Raw genomic sequence first — 25,378 nt, forward strand, 5'->3', positions numbered from 1 at the left:
CCCTCCCTCCTCTGTCTCTCCTCCCTCCTCTGTCTCTGTGTCTCAGATATTGATGAATGTCATATCTCTCCGGACCTGTGTGGCCACGGCACCTGCGTGAACTCCCCTGGCAGCTTTGAGTGTGAATGCTTCGAGGGCTATGAAAGTGGCTTCATGATGATGAAGAACTGCATGGGTGAGTCACGCCCACAAACAGACACACACTGCTCCCTAGCTGACTGGAGAGTGGGAGAACTTCCTCAGAGATCCTCTGTGCAAGTCATTTTTGACAGCTGACCTCATTGCACTGTCCCTCTATCGTCCTTCCTCTCTTCCTCCCTCTCTTCCTCCCCCTCTCCCCTGCAGATTTTGATGAGTGTGAGCGGAACCCTCTGCTGTGTATAGGAGGCACCTGTCTGAACACAGAGGGGAGTTATGAGTGTGAATGTCCCCCCGGACACCAGCTTAGTCCCGATGGTACCTCCTGCGAAGGTAGGTCATATATCCATCCACAGTGGACACAATACATTACACACACACACACACACACACACACACACAAACACCTAGAATATGAGAAACTATACACCACAGTTTCCTTTCTTTTTTTTACATCATCCCAAAGTCATCTGGAATGCATTTTTATGTTAGCCAGACATTAACCCCCTTTTTAAACATTTTTTACATTTATTTTACCGTTATTTTACCGGGTAAGTTGACTGAGATCATATTCTCATTTACAGCAACATCCTGGGGAATAGTTACAGGGGAGAGGATGGGGATGAATGAGCCAATTGTAAACTGGGGATGATTAGGTGACCATGATGGTATGAGGGACAGCTTGGGAATATAGCCAGGACACCGGGGTTAACACCCCTACTCCATAAAAGTCATCTCAAGATATTCTACTACTTTCTATGTTGTCTACTGTGGAAGCTAGTTCTTTTGATTTAAGCTGACTGTCATGTCCTCTTTGTGTGTTTCCAGATGTGAACGAGTGCCAGCTGAGTGACAACCTGTGTAAGAACGGCCACTGTGTCAACATGGTGGGGAACTACCAGTGCTCCTGTGACACTGGTTACCAGGTTACACCAGACAGACAGGGCTGTGTGGGTGAGTGACCACTGACTGAGACATGTCATCATTTGTCTTTGGGGGAGGGGGTGTCATACTTCAGTGTACGGAAATACCTGACATAAGTAAGTTTACAAAAATGATCATTAACAGAATTTGCTGAAGCATTTCTTAATATCAGAAAAGGCAATATTTGAGTTTTGTTTGTGTGTGTGTGTGTGTGTGTCTATACTTACCTGTAACCCATCTGATTGCAGATATTGATGAGTGTACCATTATGAACGGAGGCTGTGACACACACTGTACCAACTCAGAGGGCAGCTACGAGTGCAGCTGTAGTGAGGGATACGCTCTCATGCCTGACCTCAGGACCTGCGCTGGTACGTATGTCACTGGGATACACACACACACACACACACACACACACACACACACACACTCATGGAAGAAGTCATGTTAACACTCACTCTGTCATACCCGTGTAGATATAGATGAGTGTGAGGACAGCCCTGATATCTGTGATGGAGGCCAGTGCACCAACGTGCCTGGAGAGTACCGCTGTCTCTGCTACGACGGATTCATGGCCTCCATGGACATGAGGACCTGCATCGGTGACTATTCTCTTTCCACTGCTCTCTTTGTCTCTCTCGCTCTCCCCACCTCTCTCTCTCTCTCTCTCTCTCACTGTATCTGTCTCTCTCTCTCTCCCCACCTCTCTCGCTGTATCTCTCTCTCTGTCTCTCTCTCTCGCTGTATCTGTCTCTCTCTCTCTCGCTCTCTCCCCACCTCTCTCGCTGTATCTCTCTCCCCACCTCTCTCTCTCTCGCTGTATCTCTCTCTCTCTCTCTCTCTCTCCCCACCTCTCTCGCTGAATCTCTCTCCCCACCTCTCTCTCTCGCTGTATCTGTCTCTCTCTCTCTCTCTCTCTCTCTCTCCCCACCTCTCTCGCTGTATCTCTCTCTCTGTCTCTCTCTCTCGCTGTATCTCTCTCTCTGTCTCTCTCGCTCTCCCCACCCCTCTCTCTCTCTCTCGCTGTATCGCTCTCTGTCTCTCTCTCTCTCACTGTATCTCTCTCTCTGTCTCTCTCTCTCCCCACCCCTCTCTCTCTCTCGCTGTATCGCTCTCTGTCTCTCTCTCTCTCTCTCTCTCTCTCTCTCTCTCTCTCTCTCTCTCTCTCTCTCTCGCTCACTGTATCTCTCTCTGTCTCTCTCTCTCTCCCCACCCCTCTCTCGCTCTCACTGTATCTCTGTCTCTCTCTCTCTCTCCCCACCCCTCTCTCTCTCTCGCTGTATCTCTCTCTGTCTCTCTCCCCACCTCTCTCTCTCGCTGTATCTCTCTCTCTGTCTCTCTCCCCACGTCTCTCTCTCTCTGTTTCTCTCTCTTTTCCTATCTCTCTCTCTCCTCGTTTCTCTCTCTGTCTCGCTCTCTCTCTTTGACCCTGTTAGACATACTCCTCTGTCCCCTCTCCAAGACCAGTTAGCTCATGTTCCTGTGTGTGTGTCCAGATGTGAATGAGTGTGAGCTGAACCCTAACATCTGTCTGCATGGGGACTGTGAGAACACCAAGGGATCCTTCATCTGCCACTGCCAGCTGGGGTACTTTGTTAAGAAGGGCTCCACCGGCTGCACAGGTACAGTACACGCACATGCACACAGACACATGCACACAGACACACACGCACATGCACACAGACACATGCACACAGACACACACGCACATGCACACAGACACACACAGACACACACGCACATGCCCACAGACACATGCACACAGACACACACGCACATGCACACAGACACATGCACACAGACACACACGCACATGCCCACAGACACATGCACACAGACACGCATGCACACACACACATGCACACAGACACACACGCACATGTACACAGACACACACGCACACACACATGCACACAGACACACACGCATATGCAAACAGACACACACGCACACACACATGCACACAGACACACACACACAGACACACATGCACACGCACATGCACACAGACACACACGCACACACACATGCACACAGACACACACGCACATGCACACAGACACACATGCACACGCACATGCACACAGACACACACGCACACACACACACACACACAGCACCATGGGCTACACACACATACTGGTAGTTACAGCAAGGATATTACTGTAAAACACGATCTCAGTTATGTCACTGCCATAAAGCTTTGGTCATGTTTAACTTCCGAGTACAGATGATAATGTATGAACCAGAGTACAGACGATAATGTATGAACCAGAGTACAGACGATAATGTATGAACCAGAGTACAGACAATAATGTATGAACCAGAGTACAGATGATAATGTGTGAACCAGAGTACAGTCTATAATGTATAAACCAGAGTACAGTCTATAATGTATAAACCAGAGTACAGACTATAATGTATGAACCATAGTACAGATGATAATGTATGAACCAGAGTACAGACTATAATGTATAAACCAGAGTACAGGCTATAATGTATGAACCAGAGTACAGACTATAATGTATAAACCAGAGTACAGACTATAATGTATAAACCAGAGTACAGGCTATAATGTATGAACCAGAGTACAGACTATAATGTATAAACCAGAGTACAGGCTATAATGTATGAACCAGAGTACAGACTATAATGTATAAACCAGAGTACAGGCTATAATGTATGAACCAGAGTACAGACTATAATGTATAAACCAGAGTACAGACTATAAGGTATAAACCAGAGTACAGATGATAATGTATAAACCAGAGTACAGACTATAATGTATGAACCAGAGTACAGACTATAATGTATAAACCAGAGTACAGACTATAAGGTATAAACCAGAGTACAGATGATAATGTATAAACCAGAGTACAGATGATAATGTATAAACCAGAGTACAGATGATAATGTATAAACCAGAGTACAGACTATAATGTATGAACCAGAGTACAGACTATAATGTATAAACCAGAGTACAGACTATAATGTATGAACCAGAGTACAGACTATAATGTATAAACCAGAGTACAGACTATAATGTATAAACCAGAGTACAGGCTATAATGTATGAACCAGAGTACAGACTATAATGTATAAACCAGAGTACAGGCTATAATGTATGAACCAGAGTACAGACTATAATGTATAAACCAGAGTACAGGCTATAATGTATGAACCAGAGTACAGACTATAATGTATAAACCAGAGTACAGACTATAAGGTATAAACCAGAGTACAGATGATAATGTATAAACCAGAGTACAGACTATAATGTATGAACCAGAGTACAGACTATAATGTATAAACCAGAGTACATACTATAAGGTATAAACCAGAGTACAGATGATAATGTATAAACCAGAGTACAGATGATAATGTATAAACCAGAGTACAGACTATAATGTATGAACCAGAGTACAGACTATAATGTATAAACCAGAGTACAGACTATAATGTATGAACCAGAGTACAGACTATAATGTATAAACCAGAGTACAGACTATAAGGTATAAACCAGATGACAAACTATAAGGTATAAACCAGAGTACACACTAAGGTATAAACCAGAGGACACACTATAAGGTATAAACCAGAGTACACACTAAGGTATAAACCAGAGTACACACTAAGGTATAAACCAGAGGACACACTATAAGGTATAAACCAGAGTACACACTAAGGTATAAACCAGGGTACAGACTGTAAGGTATAAACCAGGGTACAGACTGTGAGGTATAAACCAGGGTACAGACTATAAGGTATAAACCAGAGGACACACTATAATGTATAAACCAGGGTACAGACTGTAAGGTATAATCCAGGGTACAGACTATAAGGTATAAACCAGGGTACAGACTGTAAGATATAAACCAGGGTACAGACTAAGGTATAAACCAGGGTACAGACTATAAGGTATAAACCAGGGTACAGACTGTAAGGTATAAACCAGGGTACAGACTATAAGGTATAAACCAGAGTACACACTATAATGTATAAACCAGGGTACAGACTGTAAGGTATAAACCAGGGTACAGACTGTGAGGTATAAACCAGGGTACAGACTGTGAGGTATAAACCAGGGTACAGACTATAAGGTATAAACCAGAGTACACACTATAATGTATAAACCAGGGTACAGACTGTGAGGTATAAACCAGGGTACAGACTGTGAGGTATAAACCAGGGTACAGACTGTGAGGTATAAACCAGGGTACAGACTATAATGTATAAACCAGAGTACACACTATAAGGTATAAACCAGGGTACAGACTGTAAGGTATAAACCAGGGTACAGACTGTGAGGTATAAACCAGGGTACAGACTATAATGTATAAACCAGAGTACACACTATAAGGTATAAACCAGGGTACAGACTGTAAGGTATAAACCAGGGTACAGACTGTGAGGTATAAACCAGGGTACAGACTATAATGTATAAACCAGAGTACACACTATAAGGTATAAACCAGGGTACAGACTGTGAGGTATAAACCAGGGTACAGACTGTAAGGTATAAACCAGGGTACAGACTGTAAGGTATAAACCAGGGTACAGACTGTGAGGTATAAACCAGGGTACAGACTGTGAGGTATAAACCAGGGTACAGACTGTGAGGTATAAACCAGGGTACAGACTATAAGGTATAAACCAGGGTACAGACTATAAGGTATAAACCAGAGTGCAGACTGTGAGGTATAAACCCGGGTACAGACTGTGAGGTATAAACCAGGGTACAGACTGTGAGGTATAAACCAGGGTACAGACTGTGAGGTATAAACCAGGGTACAGACTGTAAGGTATAAACCAGGGTACAGACTGTGAGGTATAAACCAGGGTACAGACTGTGAGGTATAAACCAGGGTACAGACTGTGAGGTATAAACCAGGGTACAGACTGTAAGGTATAAACCAGGGTACATACTGTGAGGTATAAACCAGGGTACAGACTGTGAGGTATAATCCAGGGTACAGACTAAGGTATAAACCAGGGTACAGACTGTAAGGTATAAACCAGGGTACAGACTGTAAGGTATAATCCAGGGTACAGACTGTGAGGTATAAACCAGGGTACAGACTATAATGTATAAACCAGGGTACAGACTGTAAGGTATAAACCAGGGTACAGACTGTGAGGTATAAACCAGGGTACAGACTATAATGTATAAACCAGGGTACAGACTGTAAGGTATAAACCAGGGTACAGACTGTAAGGTATAAACCAGGGTACAGACTGTAAGGTATAAACCAGGGTACAGACTGTGAGGTATAAACCAGGGTACAGACTGTGAGGTATAAACCAGGGTACAGACTGTGAGGTATAAACCAGGGTACAGACTGTGAGGTATAAACCAGGGTACAGACTATAAGGTATAAACCAGGGTACATACTGTGAGGTATAAACCAGGGTACAGACTGTAAGGTATAAACCAGGGTACAGACTGTGAGGTATAAACCAGGGTACAGACACAAGGAGAGAGGAACTAACATTTTATGTATTTTCCTCTATTGATCTCTCTCTTATTTCTTCCAGATATTGATGAGTGTGAGATTGGGGCTCACAACTGTGACATGCATGCTGCCTGTCTCAACGTTCCCGGGAGCTTCAAGTGTCGTTGTCGTGACGGCTGGGTGGGAGACGGCATCAAGTGTGTAGGTGAGTACACTATAGTGCTGGCCTGGGAAAAAAAACAGATTCCTCTGTTCAGCCCTCTATGTCCAGGAGATGTGACCTCTAGGCGGCAGGTAGTGTTGGGCCAGTAACTGAAAGGTTGCTAGTTTGAATCCCAGAGCCGACGAGGTGAAAAATATGCCGATGTGCCCTTGAGGAAGGCACTTGACCCTAATTTCTCCAGGGTCTCCATTGGTAATGACTGACCCTGACTGTGACCCCCCCTCTTGTTTGACCCTTCTCTCTCCCCATAGACGTGGATGAGTGTTCCACTGAGGAGCACAACTGCAATCTCAATGCAGACTGTGTCAACACCCCCGGCTCCTACCGCTGTGCCTGCAAGGAGGGCTTCAACGGGGATGGCTTCTCCTGTTCTGATATGGATGAGTGTGCTGACAACGTGAACCTGTGTGAGAATGGCCAGTGTCTGAACGCTCCGGGGGGCTACCGCTGTGAATGTGAGATGGGCTTCACCCCCACCGAAGACAGCAAGGCCTGCCAGGGTCAGAATGACACACTCTTCTTTTTCACCCTGTGATTGATTTTATCACCGTAGATCCTGACTGATCCTCTCTGTGTTTTCCATCGGTAGATATTGACGAATGTAACTTCCAGAACATCTGTGTGTTTGGAACGTGTCAGAATCTACCGGGGATGTTCCGGTGTGTGTGTGACGACGGGTACGAGCTGGACCGCAGCGGAGGAAACTGCACTGGTGAGCAACACACACCCTCTACCACACACTGACAACTCTGCCACAGCATCACTCTGTACCAACCCAATCTGGCATCCCACATATTTCTCCATCAATTTGGACTTTCTATTCCCTCACTGTACCTCCTCAATCTCAGGAATGCAGCCGCAGAAAGTCTGTGAGATTAACAGGGGTCTTTCTGCTTTCTCAAGTCCGTTCACAGTCTGAGAGCATAGCTTTCATCAAGTGTATGTGTCGTGTTAAAGTGTTTGTGTGTGACTCTATGTGTGTTATTTAGTGTTGGTCATAAAGTGTGTGTTTCTGGCTCTGTGCGTGTGTGTTCCAGACATTAACGAGTGTGCGGACCCTGTGAACTGCATCAATGGCTTGTGTGTGAACACACCCGGAAGCTACCTGTGTAACTGCCCTCCGGACTTCGAGCTCAACCCTACTGGAGTGGGCTGTGTGGGTAAGTACTGGACAACTGGAATCAGAGCAATGCTAATGTCTCGTAGCCATGGAGATGAAGACACCTCAGCCAATGAATGATTGGCAGAAGGTGTTGATGGGTGTAAGTGTAACAATAGTTTCTTTCCCTCCTTTCAGACACGCGAGTGGGCAACTGTTTCCTGGATACGTTGGCTCGCGGCGACGGGGGCATCTCCTGCAGCGCTGAGATCGGCGTGGGCGTCACCCGCGCCTCCTGCTGCTGCTCCCTGGGAGGAGCCTGGGGAAACCCCTGTGAACTCTGCCCCCCAATCAACTCCAGTATGTACAATACAGCTTGGTCGAACCAAAACATGACAGACATTTTCTTTTTGAAAAATACGGGGGGGTAAACGATCTGAGCTAATCGTGCCCAATTCCACTTGTGTTTTTGAGGGTATGTTGTGCTAGTTTGATGTTTCGTGGTATTTTTTGGTCTATAGCCGAGTACAAGACACTGTGTCCTGGAGGAGAGGGCTTCAGACCCAACCCCATCACTGTCATCCTGGAAGGTAACACATCTTCTCTGTCCTATTCTTCTACTTGTCCTGATCTTATTATTCCTCTGTTTGTATTGGAGTATGTCCCAACAAACTAAACCGGACTCTCTCTCTGCCCCACAAGACATTGATGAGTGTCAGGAGCTGCCAGGCCTGTGCCAGGGTGGTAACTGTGTCAACACCTTCGGCAGCTTCCAGTGCGAGTGCCCTGCAGGCTACTACCTCAACGAGGAGACACGCATCTGCGAGGGTAAGAGGGCAAAGGTCGCAGAGGGGTCAGGTGTCAATACGGTCTGTAAGAGGGGTAGCTGTATAGTCTGAACTGTCTAAGTTGGGTACTTATTCAGTACTGTACAGTTAGAGGGGTATTATGTTAGTACTGTGGGTAACCGTCTATATTGTCTGTTTGTGTGTGTCTAGATATTGATGAGTGCACAGCCCACATTGGAATCTGTGGCCCTGGTACCTGCTACAACACCTTGGGGAACTATACCTGCGTGTGTCCTCCTGAGTACATGCAGGTCAACGGAGGAAACAACTGCATGGGTGAGTCAGACCACACTCGGTGGTACATATACAGTACTGTATATATGTGAATAAACAGTTTACTAATGGTTTATAAACCATAATGGATACCAAACAGTTATTGAGTTGTGTATTTATGGTGAGTCATTCTCAACCCTCTCTCTGGTGACATCACAGATATGAGGAAGAGCGTGTGTTACCGCAACTTTAACGACACGTGTGAGAACGAGCTGTCGTTCAACATGACCAAGAAGATGTGCTGCTGTGCCTACAACGTTGGCAAGGCCTGGAACAAGCCCTGTGAAGCCTGCCCTACCCCTGCCACCTGTGAGTTGGAACATAAGACACACAGACATATTATCTCCAACACTTTCAATACAGCCCCTTAAAATGTTCTTAATATGTTCTTAATATGTTCTTAATATGTTCTTAATATGGTCTTAATATGTTCTTAATATGTTCTTAATGTGTTCTTAATATGTTCTTAATATGTTCTTAATATGTTCTTAATATGTTCTTAATATGGTCTTAATATGTTCTTAATACGTTCTTAATATGGTCTTAATATGTTCTTAATATGGTCTGAATATGTTCTTAATATGGTCTTAATATGTTCTTAATGTGTTCTTAATATGGTCTTAATATGTTCTTAATATGGTCTTAATATGTTCTTAATATGGTCTTAATATGTTCTTAATATGGTCTTAATATGTTCTTAATATGTTCTTAATATGTTCTTAATATGGTCTTAATATGGTCTTAATATGGTCTTAATATGTTCTTAATATGTTCTTAATTTGGTCTTTAATATGTTCTTAATATGTTCTTAATATGGTTTTAATATGGTCTTAATATGTTCTTAATATGGTCTTAATATGTTCTTAATTTGGTCTTAATATGTTCTTAATATGGTCTTAATATGTTCTTGGTGCATAAGTTCACTCAGTTGTTTGTCCTCTCTCCCACAGCGGAGTACCAGTTACTGTGTGGGAACCAGGCTCCTGGGTTCATCATAGATATCCACACAGGCAAGCCCATCGGTAAGGTCATTAGGTCAAATAGGTCATAATGGCCTACTGCTCGCTCAACACATAAACTGATCAATATTGTCGTCATTATTGTAATTTTATGGTACCACTATGTCTGTGTCTATTGTAAATCGTGCTTTTGAAGACTTAATCGAGTAGAAAGGGGCTTTGTGAGTGAAAGAGTAGCTAACATAGCATGATGTTTCTGTATTGTATTCTGTATTGTTCTGCAGATATTGATGAGTGTCGAGAGATTCCGGGGATATGTGCCAACGGAGTGTGTATCAACCAGATAGGAAGCTTCCGCTGTGAATGTTCTGTGGGTTTCAGCTATAACAATATACTGCTCATCTGTGAAGGTAAGGCTCAGACACACACGCAACTACACACACACACACACATACTCACACTCAGTCTATACATAATCTCTGACACACAAAACAATCGCTTACATTTAGCCGACACTCTTATCCAGAGCCATTTACAGGAGCAATTAAGGTTAAGTCCCTTGCTCAAGGGCACATGGGGAGATTTTTCACCTAGTCGGCTTGGATTCAAACCAGCAACCTTGTCACTTTTCTGTTTGGTCCTCCTCAGCTTCTGAATGACTTCATACTGGGCTTTTACAAGACAGTTATGACCACTGTGACTGACGGCTGCCCGCTCTTGTTTTTCTTCCCTCCAGATATTGACGAGTGTAACAGTGGAGACAACCTGTGCCAACGCAACGCCAACTGTATCAACATCCCAGGGAGCTACCGCTGCGAGTGCTCGCCAGGCTTCAAGCTGTCCCCCAGCGGGGCCTGCGTGGGTGAGTCCAGACTCTGTGCCTAGGGGCAGCAGGGATTTACCATCTCAGAACAATAGGGGGTTGGAGGGATTATGCTAATGGTTTATGAGTGACGTGTATTACAGTGATTTTCCCTGTCGAGAGGTAATTGTATGAGAGTTAGATGGTTTATTAGTCAATGGAAAAACACACTGAGATTCGGTGCCTTTTGAGGTCTGAATTTGTCAGTAACATGCTATATACTGTACAGTAACATGCTATATACTGTACAGTAACATACTATATACTGTACAGTAACATACTATATACTGTACAGTAACATGCTATATACTGTACAGTAACATGCTATATACTGTACAGTAACATACTATATACTGTACAGTAACATGTTATATACTGTACAGTAACATGCTATATACTGTACAGTAACATGTTATATACTGTACAGTAACATGTTATATACTGTACAGTAACATACTATATACTGTACAGTAACATACTATATACTGTACAGTAACATGCTATATACTGTACAGTAACATGCTATATACTGTACAGTAACATACTATATACTGTACAGTAACATGCTATATACTGTACAGTAACATGTTATATACTGTACAGTAACATGCTATATACTGTACAGTAACATACTATATACTGTACAGTAACATACTATATACTGTACAGTAACATGCTATATACTGTACAGTAACATACTATATACTGTACAGTAACATACTATATACTGTACAGTAACATGCTATATACTGTACAGTAACATGCTATATATGATGTCAGAGCTCAGTGGCTGTACAGTAACATGCTATATACTGTACAGTAACATGCTATATATGATGTCAGAGCTCAGTGGCTGTACAGTAACATGCTATATACTGTACATTAACATGCTATATATGATGTCAGAGCTCAGTGGCTGTACAGTAACATGCTATATACTGTACATTAACATGCTATATATGATGTCAGAGCTCAGTGGCTGTACAGTAACATGCTATAGTCAGAGCTCAGTGGCTGTACAGTAACATGCTAGACATTACATCAGAGCTCAGTGGCTGTACAGTAACATGCTAGACATTACATCAGAGCTCAGTGGCTGTACAGTAACATGCTATATATGATGTCAGAGCTGAGTGGCTGTACAGTAACATGCTATACATGATGTCAGAGCTCAGTGGCTGTACAGTAACATGCTATATATGATGTCAGAGCTCAGTGGCTGTACAGTAACATGCTAGACATTACATCAGAGCTCAGTGGCTGTACAGTAACATGCTATATATGATGTCAGAGCTGAGTGGCTGTACAGTAACATGCTATACATGATGTCAGAGCTGAGTGGCTGTACAGTAACATGCTGTATATGATGTCAGAGCTGAGTGGCCGTACAGTAACATGCTATATATGATGTCAGAGCTCAGTGACTGTACAGTAACATGCTAGACATTACATCAGAGCTCAGTGGCTGTACAGTAACATGCTATACATGATGTCAGAGCTGAGTGGCTGTACAGTAACATGCTAGACATTACATCAGAGCTGAGTGGCTGTACAGTAACATGCTAGACATTACATCAGAGCTCAGTGGCTGTACAGTAACATGCTAGACATTACATCAGAGCTCAGTGGCTGTACAGTAACATGCTAGACATTACATCAGAGCTCAGTGGCTGTACAATAACATGCTAGACATTACATCAGAGCTCAGTGGCTGTACAGTAACATGCTATACATGATGTCAGAGCTGAGTGGCTGTACAGTAACATGCTATACATGATGTCAGAGCTGAGTGGCTGTACAGTAACATGCTAGACATTACATCAGAGCTGAGTGGCTGTACAGTAACATGCTATACATGACGTCAGAGCTGAGTGGCTGTACAGTAACATGCTAGACATTACATCAGAGCTCAGTGGCTGTACAATAACATGCTATACATGACATCAGAGCTGAGTGGCTGTACAGTAACATGCTAGACATTACATCAGAGCTCAGTGGCTGTACAGTAACACACTATGCATGATGTCAGACCTCAGATTCTCCGCTTCACAACACTGTATGGGTTTTGACTGACAGCTGTTATAAACTTGAGCACCTGACGTGACAAGAAGATGCCCCATCCTTCCTGCTAATTGGGCAACTTTTGCCCAGTTGTTATTGTCTGAGTGAGGGAAATGCTGTAAATGGAGAGGAGTCGATGTGATCTGAAAGATGAGACGTTGAGGATTATATTAAATACTTCTTTGATGTCATACAAGTAAACCACACACCCATGAGTCCAAATGTGCACTTCACATTTCCATATTTTAAAACTCATGTCATTTACAGTATCAATGTTTATGATGTCTATGTTTGATCCACAGCTACAAGGAGGACATGAGTTATACCCTGGGTTGTCCTGAACATAATGAGCCTTTGTCTGTCATATTGTGATCAAAATTAGCCACGGAACATACACTTGAATGCAGTCATGACTGCGTTCTATGCATTCCAAAATTACAATCTGTTTGTCTGAAGTGCTTTTTGAAAGCCTAACACTATAATATCGTATTTTATAACTTAGCTGGCCATGTTTTCTATAGAATAAGCTTTCAAATGATGCCCATCTGACCCAGATTGGGATTTAAAATGGACCGTTTTTGGATTGCGTGAACAACAGTAATTGTGTGATGGTGGGGATTCAGGGCTGTGTTCCAAACAAAAAACTACAAGTGTGCTTGCTTCAGTTCCTCAACGGCAAAGCTAGGAGAGATCAAAAAAGCACCTTATAGTTGAAGGCTCTTTCCTTGAGTAGTAAGAGTGGAGACAGCAGATTTAAGGATAGGGATTTTAACAGGTTGACCGTAACAGGGTTGAGGATCTAAATCAGCCATAAATCCCCTTGTGACAGGAGGAATAATGGAAGCTTGTTGTGTGCAACAGGGAGTGGTAATTACATTTTTATTGTTAAAACATTTCTAGCCTGTCTATCGATGGGTAACAAGGTTGACATGTTTTGCTCGACCCGCTCAGTTTTCCACCACAAAACACCAGAAAATGAGCAAAAAGAATAACCTGCTTTTACACTATGATTTTACTATTAGGGGCTGTATTTTCAGCTGGCGAGGAGCCAGCGCAATTGTCAAACGCACACTAGTTTGTGATTTCGACCTGTTTAAGATGACACTTTTCTGTATTTGAATCCTTGCGCTAGGATTGGAAATGTACCTGTCTTATATGATCTGGCTTGCGCTAGGATTGGAAATGTACCTGTCTTATATGATCTGGCTTGCGCTAGGATTGGAAATGTACCTGTCTTATATGATCTGGCTTGCGCTAGGATTGGAAATGTACCTGTCTTATATGATCTGCCTTGCGCTAGGATTGGAAATGTACCTGTCTTATATGATCTGCCTTGCGCTAGGTGTGAGAGGGGTGACAAAACGTGCCAAAGTACCAATTTCAGGCAGCGCTGTTGGGTTATTTAAGACAAACCAAAAGCTGGTCTTAGTGGTAACCTGGTTGATTATGGCATGGATTTTGACAGCGGAAGCACAGCCTATCCAGCCATGACGCACAGTGCCCATACACTCATGGAACAAAAGAGATGTTCTTTTTGTGCCCGTAAAACTTTTATTAAGAAACATAAAAAACTATTGGTTTTTTTCCATTTAATTTGATCACAAACCAAGCAGAGCCTCTCCTCCTGTCAATGAAGGCAGTTTTTTCTGCCCAATGCATTTGCCAAGTAGTCAACACTATCATAAAGAGGTTGGCTCGTGAGACCGTTTTGAAACAAATCTTAATCACCAAAGATCAAGTTTGGAAGCATCCCTTTTAATAAACTGTATCAATCCACAATGGACTAGGAAGTGCCTCCATGCAGCCGAATTGGAGTTAATGACAATGCAAAGACCGTCAATAACTTACAGAACTTGAGACAACGGCATGCAGTATTAAGCCATGAAACGCGTTGATTGGCCAGTGAGTGGCCAGTGAGTGGCCAGTGATTGGCCAGTGAGTGGCCAGTGAGTGGCCAGTGATTGGCCAGTGAGTGGCCAGTGAGTGGCCAGTGAGTGGCCAGTGATAGGCCAGTGAGTGGCCAGTGACAGGCCAGTGAGTGGCCAGTGAGTGGCCAGTGATAGGCCAGTGAGTGGCCAGTGATAGGCCAGTGAGTGGCCAGTGAGTGGCCAGTGATAGGCCAGTGAGTGGCCAGTGATAGGCCAGTGAGTGGCCAGTGAGTGGCCAGTGATAGGCCAGTGAGTGGCCAGTGATAGGCCAGTGAGTGGCCAGTGAGTGGCCAGTGATTGGCCAAGCCCTTGTCACGCCTATAATTGATTTCTTCATAAAAACCCAGCCCTTTTGCATCACCGCCAGTTATTGCGCTCATAAGTCCTGCGATGAAAATAGCTAAAATGTTTCTGACACACCCCCGGACCTGTAGCCCTATCGTCAGCGCTTAGATTTACCATTGGGTTAGGTTTGTTAATAAAATAGAACCTTAAATGACCAATGTTTCTTTTGATAAACAATAAAATAATAGTTTCACCATATTAAAATGAGAGTTCACGTAATAGGGTTGACCTTAAAATGAGGGACATACGTAAATGTATCACTAATCATATGAAATAAATAATTATCTTCAGAAATGACTTTGTCAAATCAACAAAATAACTAGGGATTTACAGAGATGGTGAAAACTTGGAGAAATGTTGGGGTTAAAGTGGATTCAAACCTTCCTAGAAGTCAATGCTGCATTTTGGCACTTTAGCAAACCAGATGTATTGCATTCTCCGTGTGGTCTATATTAAAGGAGCTTCAATATAACAGGCTTTTAAAATTCAATATTGGTGCACAATTTCTACTTAAAATATCCAAGGGAATGACCCATGTAATGTATTTCTCTGAGTCAGTTAGTTAATGCTGGAGCTGCCTTCTTGGCCTGGTCTCCCTTGGAAAACGGATTATTGATCTCCATGGAATTTCCTAGTTAGATCATTTATTACAAATGAACTAAAAAGTGTGTATGATATATGAATCAATGAATCTTCTCTCCCTGTGTGTGTGTAGACCGTAACGAGTGCCAGGAGATCCCTAACGTGTGTAGCCACGGAGAGTGTATCGACACCCAGGGCAGCTACCGCTGTCTCTGCCACAACGGATTCAAGGCTACCGCCGACCAGACCATGTGCATGGGTAAGTAAAGAGTCCCAGTAAACTAAATAGACTTACAGTAGCAGACACGGTAGATCCTCTATAGTTTGGTTTCAATAAACTTGTCTCAGTCTCACCTGGTCTCGCTCTGTTTCAGATATCGATGAGTGCGACAGACAGCCGTGTGGGAACGGAACCTGTAAGAACACAGTGGGCTCCTACAACTGTCTCTGCTTCTCTGGCTTCGAGCTCACGCACAACAATGACTGCATGGGTACGTACTCGATCACATCCCAGCGCACATCTTGGAAAATAATTCTAATGTTTGAAGCATATTTTGAATGATAAGATGAAAACAAGCTATCTCGATCCACTTTCCAGACATTGATGAGTGCAGTGCGTTGGTGGGTCAGGTGTGTAGGAATGGCCAGTGTATCAACGGCCTGGGCTCCTTCCAGTGTCTCTGTCAGGAAGGCTACGAACTCACCCTAGACGGAAAGAACTGTGTTGGTAAGTCACGTCAACTTCCAGGCAGACCAGGAACAAATACATATTCTATGTCAAATCATTTCAAATACTTGACCCACGCTTGATTTAGTTTGCCCTGTACAATGGAACCAAGGGAATAGTCCAAAAAAGTGCAAACTCCAAGCTAAATCAAGTATTTGTTTTAATGTATGTCTGATCCGGCGTTGGTGTGTGTAAGCTGTAGGGTTTTTCTAGTGAGGAGTCTACCACTGTCGTTTGTCAGATATCAATGAATGTGTGAGTCTTCCTGGGACCTGCTCTCCTGGAATCTGTCAGAACCTGGATGGATCTTTCCGCTGTATCTGCCCAGCTGGATACGAAGTCCAGAACGATCAGTGTATAGGTAGGATTCTCCTTCACACACACACACACAGGACCACCACAAGGAACATGACTCCATGACATCTGTACATACTGATCCCACCTGCTCACACAGCTAGAGCCATAATATGCTCACAACTACACATCAGGGTGTCAATGACCATCCATCTGGCCCAACACACGGCCGTATAGCCTTGTGCACTGTTGGGGTGACACGTTTATACACACACATACACCCATACACCATCTGGCTTTGGAGTTTAAAACTCATCCCCTCTCCCTCCTGTCATCCCTCTCTCCTCCCAGATATCAACGAGTGTGAGGTGGAGCCCAATATCTGCCAGTTTGGCACGTGCACCAACACCCCAGGAAGCTTCCAGTGTATCTGCCAGAATGGCTTCGTTCTGTCTGACAATGGACGCCGCTGCTTTGGTGAGGGAGAGAACCCTCCAAGTAGTCACTAAATGGCCATGTTAGAGAGTACAATTGTGGAAATATAGTCTCAGATTTGTTAGTCGCAGCACTTCTGTTCTTTCTAGTGTGGCCAAAAAGTTATAATATTTTTTATACTGTCTCAGCCTCACTGGTGGTAGTCAATTGTCTACTCTCCTCCTGACTTGATTGTTTGCAACCCCTACAGATACTAGAGAGAGCTTCTGCTTCACCCGCTTTGAGTCTGGCAAGTGTTCTGTACCTAAAGCCTTCAACACCACCAAGGCCAAGTGCTGCTGCAGCAAGATGCCAGGCGAGGGCTGGGGAGACCCCTGCGAGCTGTGCCCACGCGAGTTCGAGGGTGAGTCACACATGACACGTTCCACACGCACACATAAAAATGCATTCTTCAACTCAAGCCAGTTGATATGAGCTAAACCAAAATGATCCTGTTTTGTTATCAGTCCGTAGTTCTAACCTCTGACCTCTGTCTCCTTGTGTCTCCAGCAGCCTTTGACAGCCTGTGTCCCTACGGCCATGGAGCCTTGCCTGGACGAGGGGACGCCCGTGAGGGTGAGTGACAGACTGGGCCACCCCCAGACATACCCACCCCTCAACTGCATCAGCTCTTTGATGACCCCATGCCAAAACTTGTCCTTATCTGTCTTTCTGTAGATATGAATGAGTGTCTGGACAACCCAGGCGTCTGTCAGAACGGTGTCTGTATCAACACGGATGGATCGTTCCGCTGCGAGTGTCCCTTCGGGTACAACCTGGACTACACTGGGATCAACTGTGTTGGTGAGCTGACCCCTATTGGGGGGATGAAGGTTTTTTAAATCTTCATTTTAGCAGGGGGTCCTATTGAGACCAATGTCTATTTTACATGGGAGTCCTGCATTTACACAATTTACAAATACAACATAATACAACTATACAAAATTACAAAATACACCTAAGAGAAACAATCACATTCCTCAACAAAGAGGTCCCCAATCAACAATTTGAACTGCCCGAGAGGCACCGGTACATCTAGTTGTAGGGAACTCTGTAGATTGATCCATACATGGGATGCAAAGAAACTAAAAGCTGATTTACCTAACAAAGAGGTCTCCAGAGTTAGCCATCCCTGAGACCGGGTGTGGTAACATGTACGTCTAAAGTTTAGCAATGATGTTAGCAAAGGTACTGCAGACCTTTTTGTAAGAGAGCCTTATACATACAAAGATATCAATGAATCAACCTACGTGACTTCACTGATGGCCAGCCTACTTTCTGATACAGAATGCAGTGATGTGAACTGAACCTGTCGCCTGTAATAAACTGTAGTGCACTGTGATAAACTGTAGTGCACGGTGATAAACTGTAGTGCACTGTGATAAACTGTAGTGCACTGTGATAAACTGTAGTGCACGGTGATAAACTGTAGTGCACTGTGATAAACTGTAGTGCACGGTGATAAACTGTAGTGCACTGTGATAAACTGTAGTGCACGGTGATAAACGGTAGTGCACTGTGATAAACTGTAGTGCACTGTGATAAACTGTAGTGCACTGTGATAAACTGTAGTGCACGGTGATAAACTGTAGTGCACTGTGATAAACTGTAGTGCACGGTGATAAACTGTAGTGCACTGTGATAAACTGTAGTGCACTGTGATAAACTGTAGTGCACTGTGATAAACTGTAGTGCACTGTGATAAACTGTAGTGCACGGTGATAAACTGTAGTGCACTGTGATAAACTGTAGTGCACTGTGATAAACTGTAGTGCACTGTGATAAACTGTAGTGCACTGTGATAAACTGTAGTGCACTGTGATAAACTGTAGAGCACTGTGATAAACTGTAGTGCACTGTGATAAACTGTAGTGCACTGTGATAAACTGTAGTGCACTGTGATAAACTGTAGTGCACTGTGATAAACTGTAGTGCACTGTGATAAACTGTAGTGCACTGTGATAAACTGTAGTGCACGGTGATAAACTGTAGTGCACTGTGATAAACTGTAGTGCACTGTGATAAACTGTAGTGCACTGTGATAAACTGTAGTGCACTGTGATAAACTGTAGTGCACTGTGATAAACTGTAGTGCACTGTGATAAACTGTAGAGCACTGTGATAAACTGTAGTGCACTGTGATAAACTGTAGTGCACTGTGATAAACTGTAGTGCACTGTGATAAACTGTAGTGCACTGTGATAAACTGTAGTGCACTGTGATAAACTGTAGTGCACTGTGATAAACTGTAGTGCACTGTGATAAACTGTAGTGCACTGTGATAAACTGTAGTGCACTGTGATAAACTGAATCTAAAGGCTTTAATGTAGTGGCAGCTGAGTTCATATAGATGATGTCACCATAGTCTAGACCTGGGAAGATCAGTCAACAGAATGATTTGTTTTCTGCTATTTAACGAGAGCCATGACCTGTTTCTATACAAGAAGTCCATTTTTATTCTCAACTTACTAACTAACTGATCAATATCAATATCTAAAGACAACTTTTCGTCTCTCCAGATGACCAGATATTGATAAGCAGGGACATAATGAATGTGGGCACCATCCAAAGTACATGTCGAAATCATCAGATAAATGTTTGTGTTCTGGAAAACAACATACACTTGGCTTCATCTGCATTCAGCACCAATTTCAGTTCAACAAAGATTTTCTGTAAAGAAATGAATGCAAACTGTAGCTCAGAAAGTGCCTGGTTACCATTATTTACAGATAAACCGATGATGATGAGGATTACATTTACTGTCCTTCAAGAGGTCATTCTTGTCAGAGGTCATACTACCTGAGGCCAAATGAATTAACATTACTGTTCCTCTTCCTCCCCTCCTCCCTCTCCCACCCCAGACACTGATGAGTGCTCTATAGGAAACCCCTGTGGTAACGGGACCTGTACTAACGTGTTGGGAGGCTTCGAGTGCTCCTGTCATGAAGGCTTCGAACCCGGACCTATGATGACCTGTGAAGGTAAAAGAGGGGGTCAATGCAAGTAGTCTGGGTAGCCATTTGATTAGCTGTTCAGGAGTCTTATGGCTTGGGGGTAGAAGCTGTTTAGAAGCCTCTTGGACCTAGACTTGGTGCTCCGGTCCGCTTGCCGTGTGGTAGCAGAGAGAACAGTCTATGACTAGGGTGCCTGGAGTCTTTGACAAGAGACTCCAGATTCTACAATTTGTCTTGTATGATAGAATGCTCATGTACTCATCTCTCTCTCTCTCTCTCTCTCTCTCTGTCTCTCTCTCTCCCTGTCTCTCTCTCTCTGTCTCTCTCTCTCTGTCTCTCTCTCTCTCTCTCTCTCTCTCTCTCTCTCTCTGTCTCTCTCTCTCTCTCTGTCTCTCTCTCTCGCTCTGTCTCTCTCTCAATTCAATTCAATTCAATTCAAGGGCTTTATTGGCATGGGAAACATGTGTTAACATTGCCAAAGCAAGTGAGGTAGACAACATACAAAGTGAAAATATAAAGTGAAAAACAACAAAAATTAACAGTAAACATTACACATACAGAGGTTTCAAAACAGTAAAGACATTACAAATGTCATATTATATATATATATACAGTGTTTTAACAATGTACAAATGGTTAAAGGACACAAGATAAAATAAATAAGCATAAATATGGGTTGTATTTACAATGGTGTGTGTTCTTCACTGGTTGCCCTTTTCTCGTGGCAACAGGTCACAAATCTTGCTGCTGTGATGGCACACTGTGGAATTTCACCCAGTAGATATGGGAGTTTTTCAAATTTGGATTTGTTTTCGAATTCTTTGTGGATCTGTGTAATCTGAGGGAAATATGTCTCTCTAATATGGTCATACATTGGGCAGGAGGTTAGGAAGTGCAGCTCAGTTTCCACCTCATTTTGTGGGCAGTGAGCACATAGCCTGTCTTCTCTTGAGAGCCATGTCTGCCTACGGCGGCCTTTCTCAATAGCAAGGCTATGCTCACTGAGTCTGTACATAGTCAAAGCTTTCCTTAATTTTGGGTCAGTCACAGTGGTCAGGTATTCTGCCGCTGTGTACTCTCTGTTTAGGGCCAAATAGCATTCTAGTTTGCTCTGTTTTTTTGTTAATTCTTTCCAATGTGTCAAGTAATTATCTTTTTGTTTTCTCATGATTTGGTTGGGTCTAATTGTGCTGTTGTCCTGGGGCTCTGTAGGGTGTGTTTGTGTTTGTGAACAGAGCCCCAGGACCAGCTTGCTTAGGGGACTCTTCTCCAGGTTCATCTCTCTGTAGGTGATGGCTTTGTTATGGAAGGTTTGTGAATCACTTCCTTTTAGGTGGTTGTAGAATTTAACGGCTCTTTTCTGGATTTTGATAATTAGTGGGTATCGGCCTAATTCTGCTCTGCATGCATTATTTGGTGTTCTACGTTGTACACGGAGGATATTTTTGCAGAATTCTGCGTGCAGAGTCTCAATTTGGTGTTTGTCCCATTTTGTGAAGTCTTGGTTGGTGAGCGGACCCCAGACCTCACAACCATAAAGGGCAATGGGCTCTATGACTGATTCAAGTATTTTTAGCCAAATCCTAATTGGTATGTTGAAATTTATGTTTCTTTTGATGGCATAGAATGCCCTTCTTGCCTTGTCTCTCAGATCGTTCACAGCTTTGTGGAAGTTACCTGTGGCGCTGATGTTTAGGCCAAGGTATGTATAGTTTTTTGTGTGCTCTAGGGCAACAGTGTCTAGATTGAATTTGTATTTGTGGTCCTGGTGACTGGACCTTTTTTGGAACACCATTATTTTGGTCTTACTGAGATTTACTGTCAGGGCCCAGGTCTGACAGAATCTGTGCATAAGATCTAGGTGCTGCTGTAGGCCCTCCTTGGTTGGTGACAGAAGCACCAGATCATCGGCAAACAGCAGACATTTGACTTCGGATTCTAGCAGGGGGAGGCCGGGTGCTGCAGACTTTTCTAGTGCCCGCGCCAATTCGTTGATATATATGTTGAAGAGGGTGGGGCTTAAACTGCATCCCTGTCTAACCCCACGACCCTGTGTGAAGAAATGTGTGTGTTTTTTGCCAATTTTAACCGCACACTTGTTGTTTGTGTACATGGATTTTATAATGTCGTATGTTTTACCCCCAACACCACTTTCCATCAGTTTGTATAGCAGACCCTCATGCCAGATTGAGTCGAAGGCTTTTTTGAAATCAACAAAGCATGAGAAGACTTTGCCTTTGTTTTGGTTTGTTTGGTTGTCAATTAGGGTGTGCAGGGTGAATACATGGTCTGTTGTACGGTAATTTGGTAAAAAGCCAATTTGACATTTGCTCAGTACATTGTTTTCATTGAGGAAATGTACGAGTCTGCTGTTAATAATAATGCAGAGGATTTTCCCAAGGTTACTGTTGACACATATTCCACGGTAGTTATTGGGGTCAAATTTGTCTCCACTTTTGTGGATTGGGGTGATCAGTCCTTGGTTCCAAATATTGGGGAAGATGCCAGAGCTAAGTATGATGTTAAAGAGTTTTAGTATAGCCAATTGGAATTTGTTGTCTGTATATTTGATCATTTCATTGAGGATACCATCAACACCACAGGCCTTTTTGGGTTGGAGGGTTTTTATTTTGTCCTGTAACTCATTCAATGTAATTGGATAATCCAGTGGGTTCTGGTAGTCTTTAATAGATGATTCTAAGATCTGTATTTGATCATGTATATGTTTTTGCTCTTTATTCTTTGTTATAGAGCCAAAAAGATTGGAGAAGTGGTTTACCCATACATCTCCATTTTGGATAGATAATTCTTCTTGTTGTTGTTTGTTTAGTGTTTTCCAATTTTCCCAGAAGTGGTTAGAGTCTATGGATTCTTCAATTGCATTGAGCTGATTTCTGACATGCTGTTCCTTCTTTTTCCGTAGTGTATTTCTGTATTGTTTTAGTGATTCACCATAGTGAAGGCGTAGACTCAGGTTTTCCGGGTCTCTATGTTTTTGGTTGGACAGGTTTCTCAATTTCTTTCTTAGATTTTTGCATTCTTCATCAAACCATTTGTCATTATTGTTAATTTTCTTCGGTTTTCTATTTGAGATTTTTAGATTTGATAGGGAAGCTGAGAGGTCAAATATACTGTTAAGATTTTCTACTGCCAAGTTTACACCTTCACTATTACAGCGGAACGTTTTACCCAGGAAATTGTCTAAAAGGGATTGAATTTGTTGTTGCCTAATTGTTTTTTGGTAGGTTTCCAAACTGCATTCCTTCCATCTATAGCATTTCTTAATGTTACTCAGTTCCTTTGGCTTTGATGCCTCATGATTGATTATTGCTCTGTTTAAGTAGACTGTGATTTTGCTGTGGTCTGATAGGGGTGTCAGTGGGCTGACTGTGAACGCTCTGAGAGACTCTGGGTTGAGGTCGGTGATAAAGTAGTCTACAGTACTACTGCCAAGAGATGAGCTATAGGTGTACCTACCATAGGAGTCCCCTCGAAGCCTACCGTTGACTATGTACATACCCAGCGTGCGACAGAGCTGCAGGAGTTGTGACCCGTTTTTGTTGGTTATGTTGTCATAGTTGTGCCTAGGGGGGCATATGTGGGAGGGAATGCTGTCACCTCCAGGCAGGTGTTTGTCCCCCTGTGTGCTTAGGGTGTCAGGTTCTTGTCCGGTTCTGGCATTTAGGTCGCCACAGACTAGTACATGTCCCTGGGCCTGGAAATGATTGATTTCCCCCTCCAGGATGGAGAAGCTGTCTTCATTAAAATATGGGGATTCTAGTGGGGGGATATAGGTAGCACACAGGAGGACATTTTTCTCTGTTAGGATAATTTCTTTTTGAATTTCTAGCCAAATGTAAAATGTTCCTGTTTTGATTAATTTAATGGAGTGAGTTAGGTCTGCTCTATACCAAATTAGCATACCCCCTGAGTCCCTTCCCTGTTTCACACCTGGTAGTTTGGTGGATGGGACTACCAGCTCTCTGTAACCTAGAGGGCAACCAGTGGGTCCGTCTCCTCTATACCAGGTTTCTTGCAGGATGACAATGTCTGTATTACCGATTTCTTTGGTGAAGTCCGGGTTTCTGCTCTTTAGGCCAAAGGCAGATGACCTCAGGCCTTGGATATTCCATGATAATATAGTGAAGGCTTTTTGTTCCATAGAGTGTCCAATGTTGTTGGTCGTGGTTTGGCCTCAGGCCAGTAAGTGTGAGCAGAGCCTGCTGAGCATCTGGTACATGCCATTGGCTTCGGCGAGTGTGAGAGTGGGGGTTGGGACTGTTTGCCCGCTCACTACCTGGGCGTATGTGTGGCTTCCATGTTGAGGCCCTCTTTGCGGGGGTGGGGTGCATGGGGTGGGCAGGAGTGGCATAGGTCTGACCTGGGTGGGCCTAAATGGGGTGTGGGCATGGTTGACGTGGGGGGGTGTTGATTGGTTGGGGTGGGGGTGTGGATGTGTCTGGGTGTACTGTGGTCTGGATGTAATTCCTCTTGGCGTGGGTCCTCTATGTGTAGGTCCAGGGGGGGGTCCTGCAGATCTGGGAGGGTGTCTCGCTGGTCTGGATGGGGTGTCTATTGATCTGTTGCTCCTGTGTGAAGTGTTGGGGATACGTTTGAGAGCGATGTCCTTTAGAGTTCGGGCAAAGGTGGGCACTGCTGCCTTGTAGAGGTGGACCTGGTCATAGAGGCTGTTCAAGTCCAGGGTGGAGTGGTGGGCCAGGAAAACGTTTGGTTTTGAGGCACAGTCACGGGAAATACTTGCATTTACCCGCTGTATTGTGGCAGGGTGGAAGTCTTTTCGTGGTAGCAGGGTGGAGATAACCACTTGTGCGTTGGGGAAAGTAGAAGAAGCCTTTTCAATCACTCTCTTCAGTGCTGTGGCCACTCTTTCCTGCAGTGCTCTCAGGTCGTTTGTGCCTGTGTGTATTATTATGTGGCTGGGTGAGCCTAGTTTGGCCTCAGACAGAAGGTCGAGGGCACGCTGGGTGTTTGGACACCAGAGTTTAGACACACTGTGTTTGGGAAAAAGTTTTTTTTCTTCTATATATTTCCCATTTGAGTCCATAAGTAGTACAATCTGTGTCTTGTGTTTGTCCTCAGTGGGTGTGGGGGGGTTGTCAAAAGGGCTATCAGGGTGGCTGACAGGGGGGGTGCTCAGAGGGGGTGAGAGCCTCTGGGCTTGGGGTTCTTCATTTGTCTGTTCTGCTGTGATTTCGACTCTATGGTCAGGGTCT

The 25,378-nt window shown here is 43.7% G+C and overlaps 1 protein-coding gene across 2 annotated transcripts in view; it reads left to right on the forward strand.

The window, feature by feature from the left end:
* LOC110532018 (fibrillin-2-like) overlaps window positions 1-25,378 on the forward strand; it is a 116,104-nt gene that overhangs the window by 73,154 nt on the left and 17,572 nt on the right. The window contains exons 26-52 of one of the 2 annotated variants that reach the window (XM_036965331.1): window positions 47-175; window positions 346-471; window positions 967-1,092; window positions 1,311-1,433; window positions 1,539-1,664; window positions 2,559-2,684; window positions 6,598-6,720; window positions 6,990-7,238; window positions 7,328-7,450; window positions 7,776-7,898; window positions 8,036-8,197; window positions 8,359-8,427; window positions 8,540-8,665; window positions 8,836-8,961; window positions 9,118-9,267; window positions 9,909-9,980; window positions 10,202-10,327; window positions 10,654-10,779; window positions 15,829-15,954; window positions 16,070-16,186; window positions 16,294-16,422; window positions 16,664-16,783; window positions 17,068-17,193; window positions 17,402-17,554; window positions 17,701-17,766; window positions 17,869-17,994; window positions 20,052-20,171. In XM_036965331.1, coding sequence (XP_036821226.1) covers window positions 47-175; window positions 346-471; window positions 967-1,092; window positions 1,311-1,433; window positions 1,539-1,664; window positions 2,559-2,684; window positions 6,598-6,720; window positions 6,990-7,238; window positions 7,328-7,450; window positions 7,776-7,898; window positions 8,036-8,197; window positions 8,359-8,427; window positions 8,540-8,665; window positions 8,836-8,961; window positions 9,118-9,267; window positions 9,909-9,980; window positions 10,202-10,327; window positions 10,654-10,779; window positions 15,829-15,954; window positions 16,070-16,186; window positions 16,294-16,422; window positions 16,664-16,783; window positions 17,068-17,193; window positions 17,402-17,554; window positions 17,701-17,766; window positions 17,869-17,994; window positions 20,052-20,171 — 3,414 coding nt within the window. The remainder of the gene's footprint in view (window positions 1-46; window positions 176-345; window positions 472-966; window positions 1,093-1,310; window positions 1,434-1,538; window positions 1,665-2,558; window positions 2,685-6,597; window positions 6,721-6,989; window positions 7,239-7,327; window positions 7,451-7,775; window positions 7,899-8,035; window positions 8,198-8,358; window positions 8,428-8,539; window positions 8,666-8,835; window positions 8,962-9,117; window positions 9,268-9,908; window positions 9,981-10,201; window positions 10,328-10,653; window positions 10,780-15,828; window positions 15,955-16,069; window positions 16,187-16,293; window positions 16,423-16,663; window positions 16,784-17,067; window positions 17,194-17,401; window positions 17,555-17,700; window positions 17,767-17,868; window positions 17,995-20,051; window positions 20,172-25,378) is intronic. The other variant, XM_036965390.1, reaches the window with a different exon arrangement.

This window comes from Oncorhynchus mykiss, chromosome 1, assembly GCF_013265735.2.
Source record: "Oncorhynchus mykiss isolate Arlee chromosome 1, USDA_OmykA_1.1, whole genome shotgun sequence".
Lineage (NCBI taxonomy): Eukaryota > Metazoa > Chordata > Actinopteri > Salmoniformes > Salmonidae > Oncorhynchus > Oncorhynchus mykiss.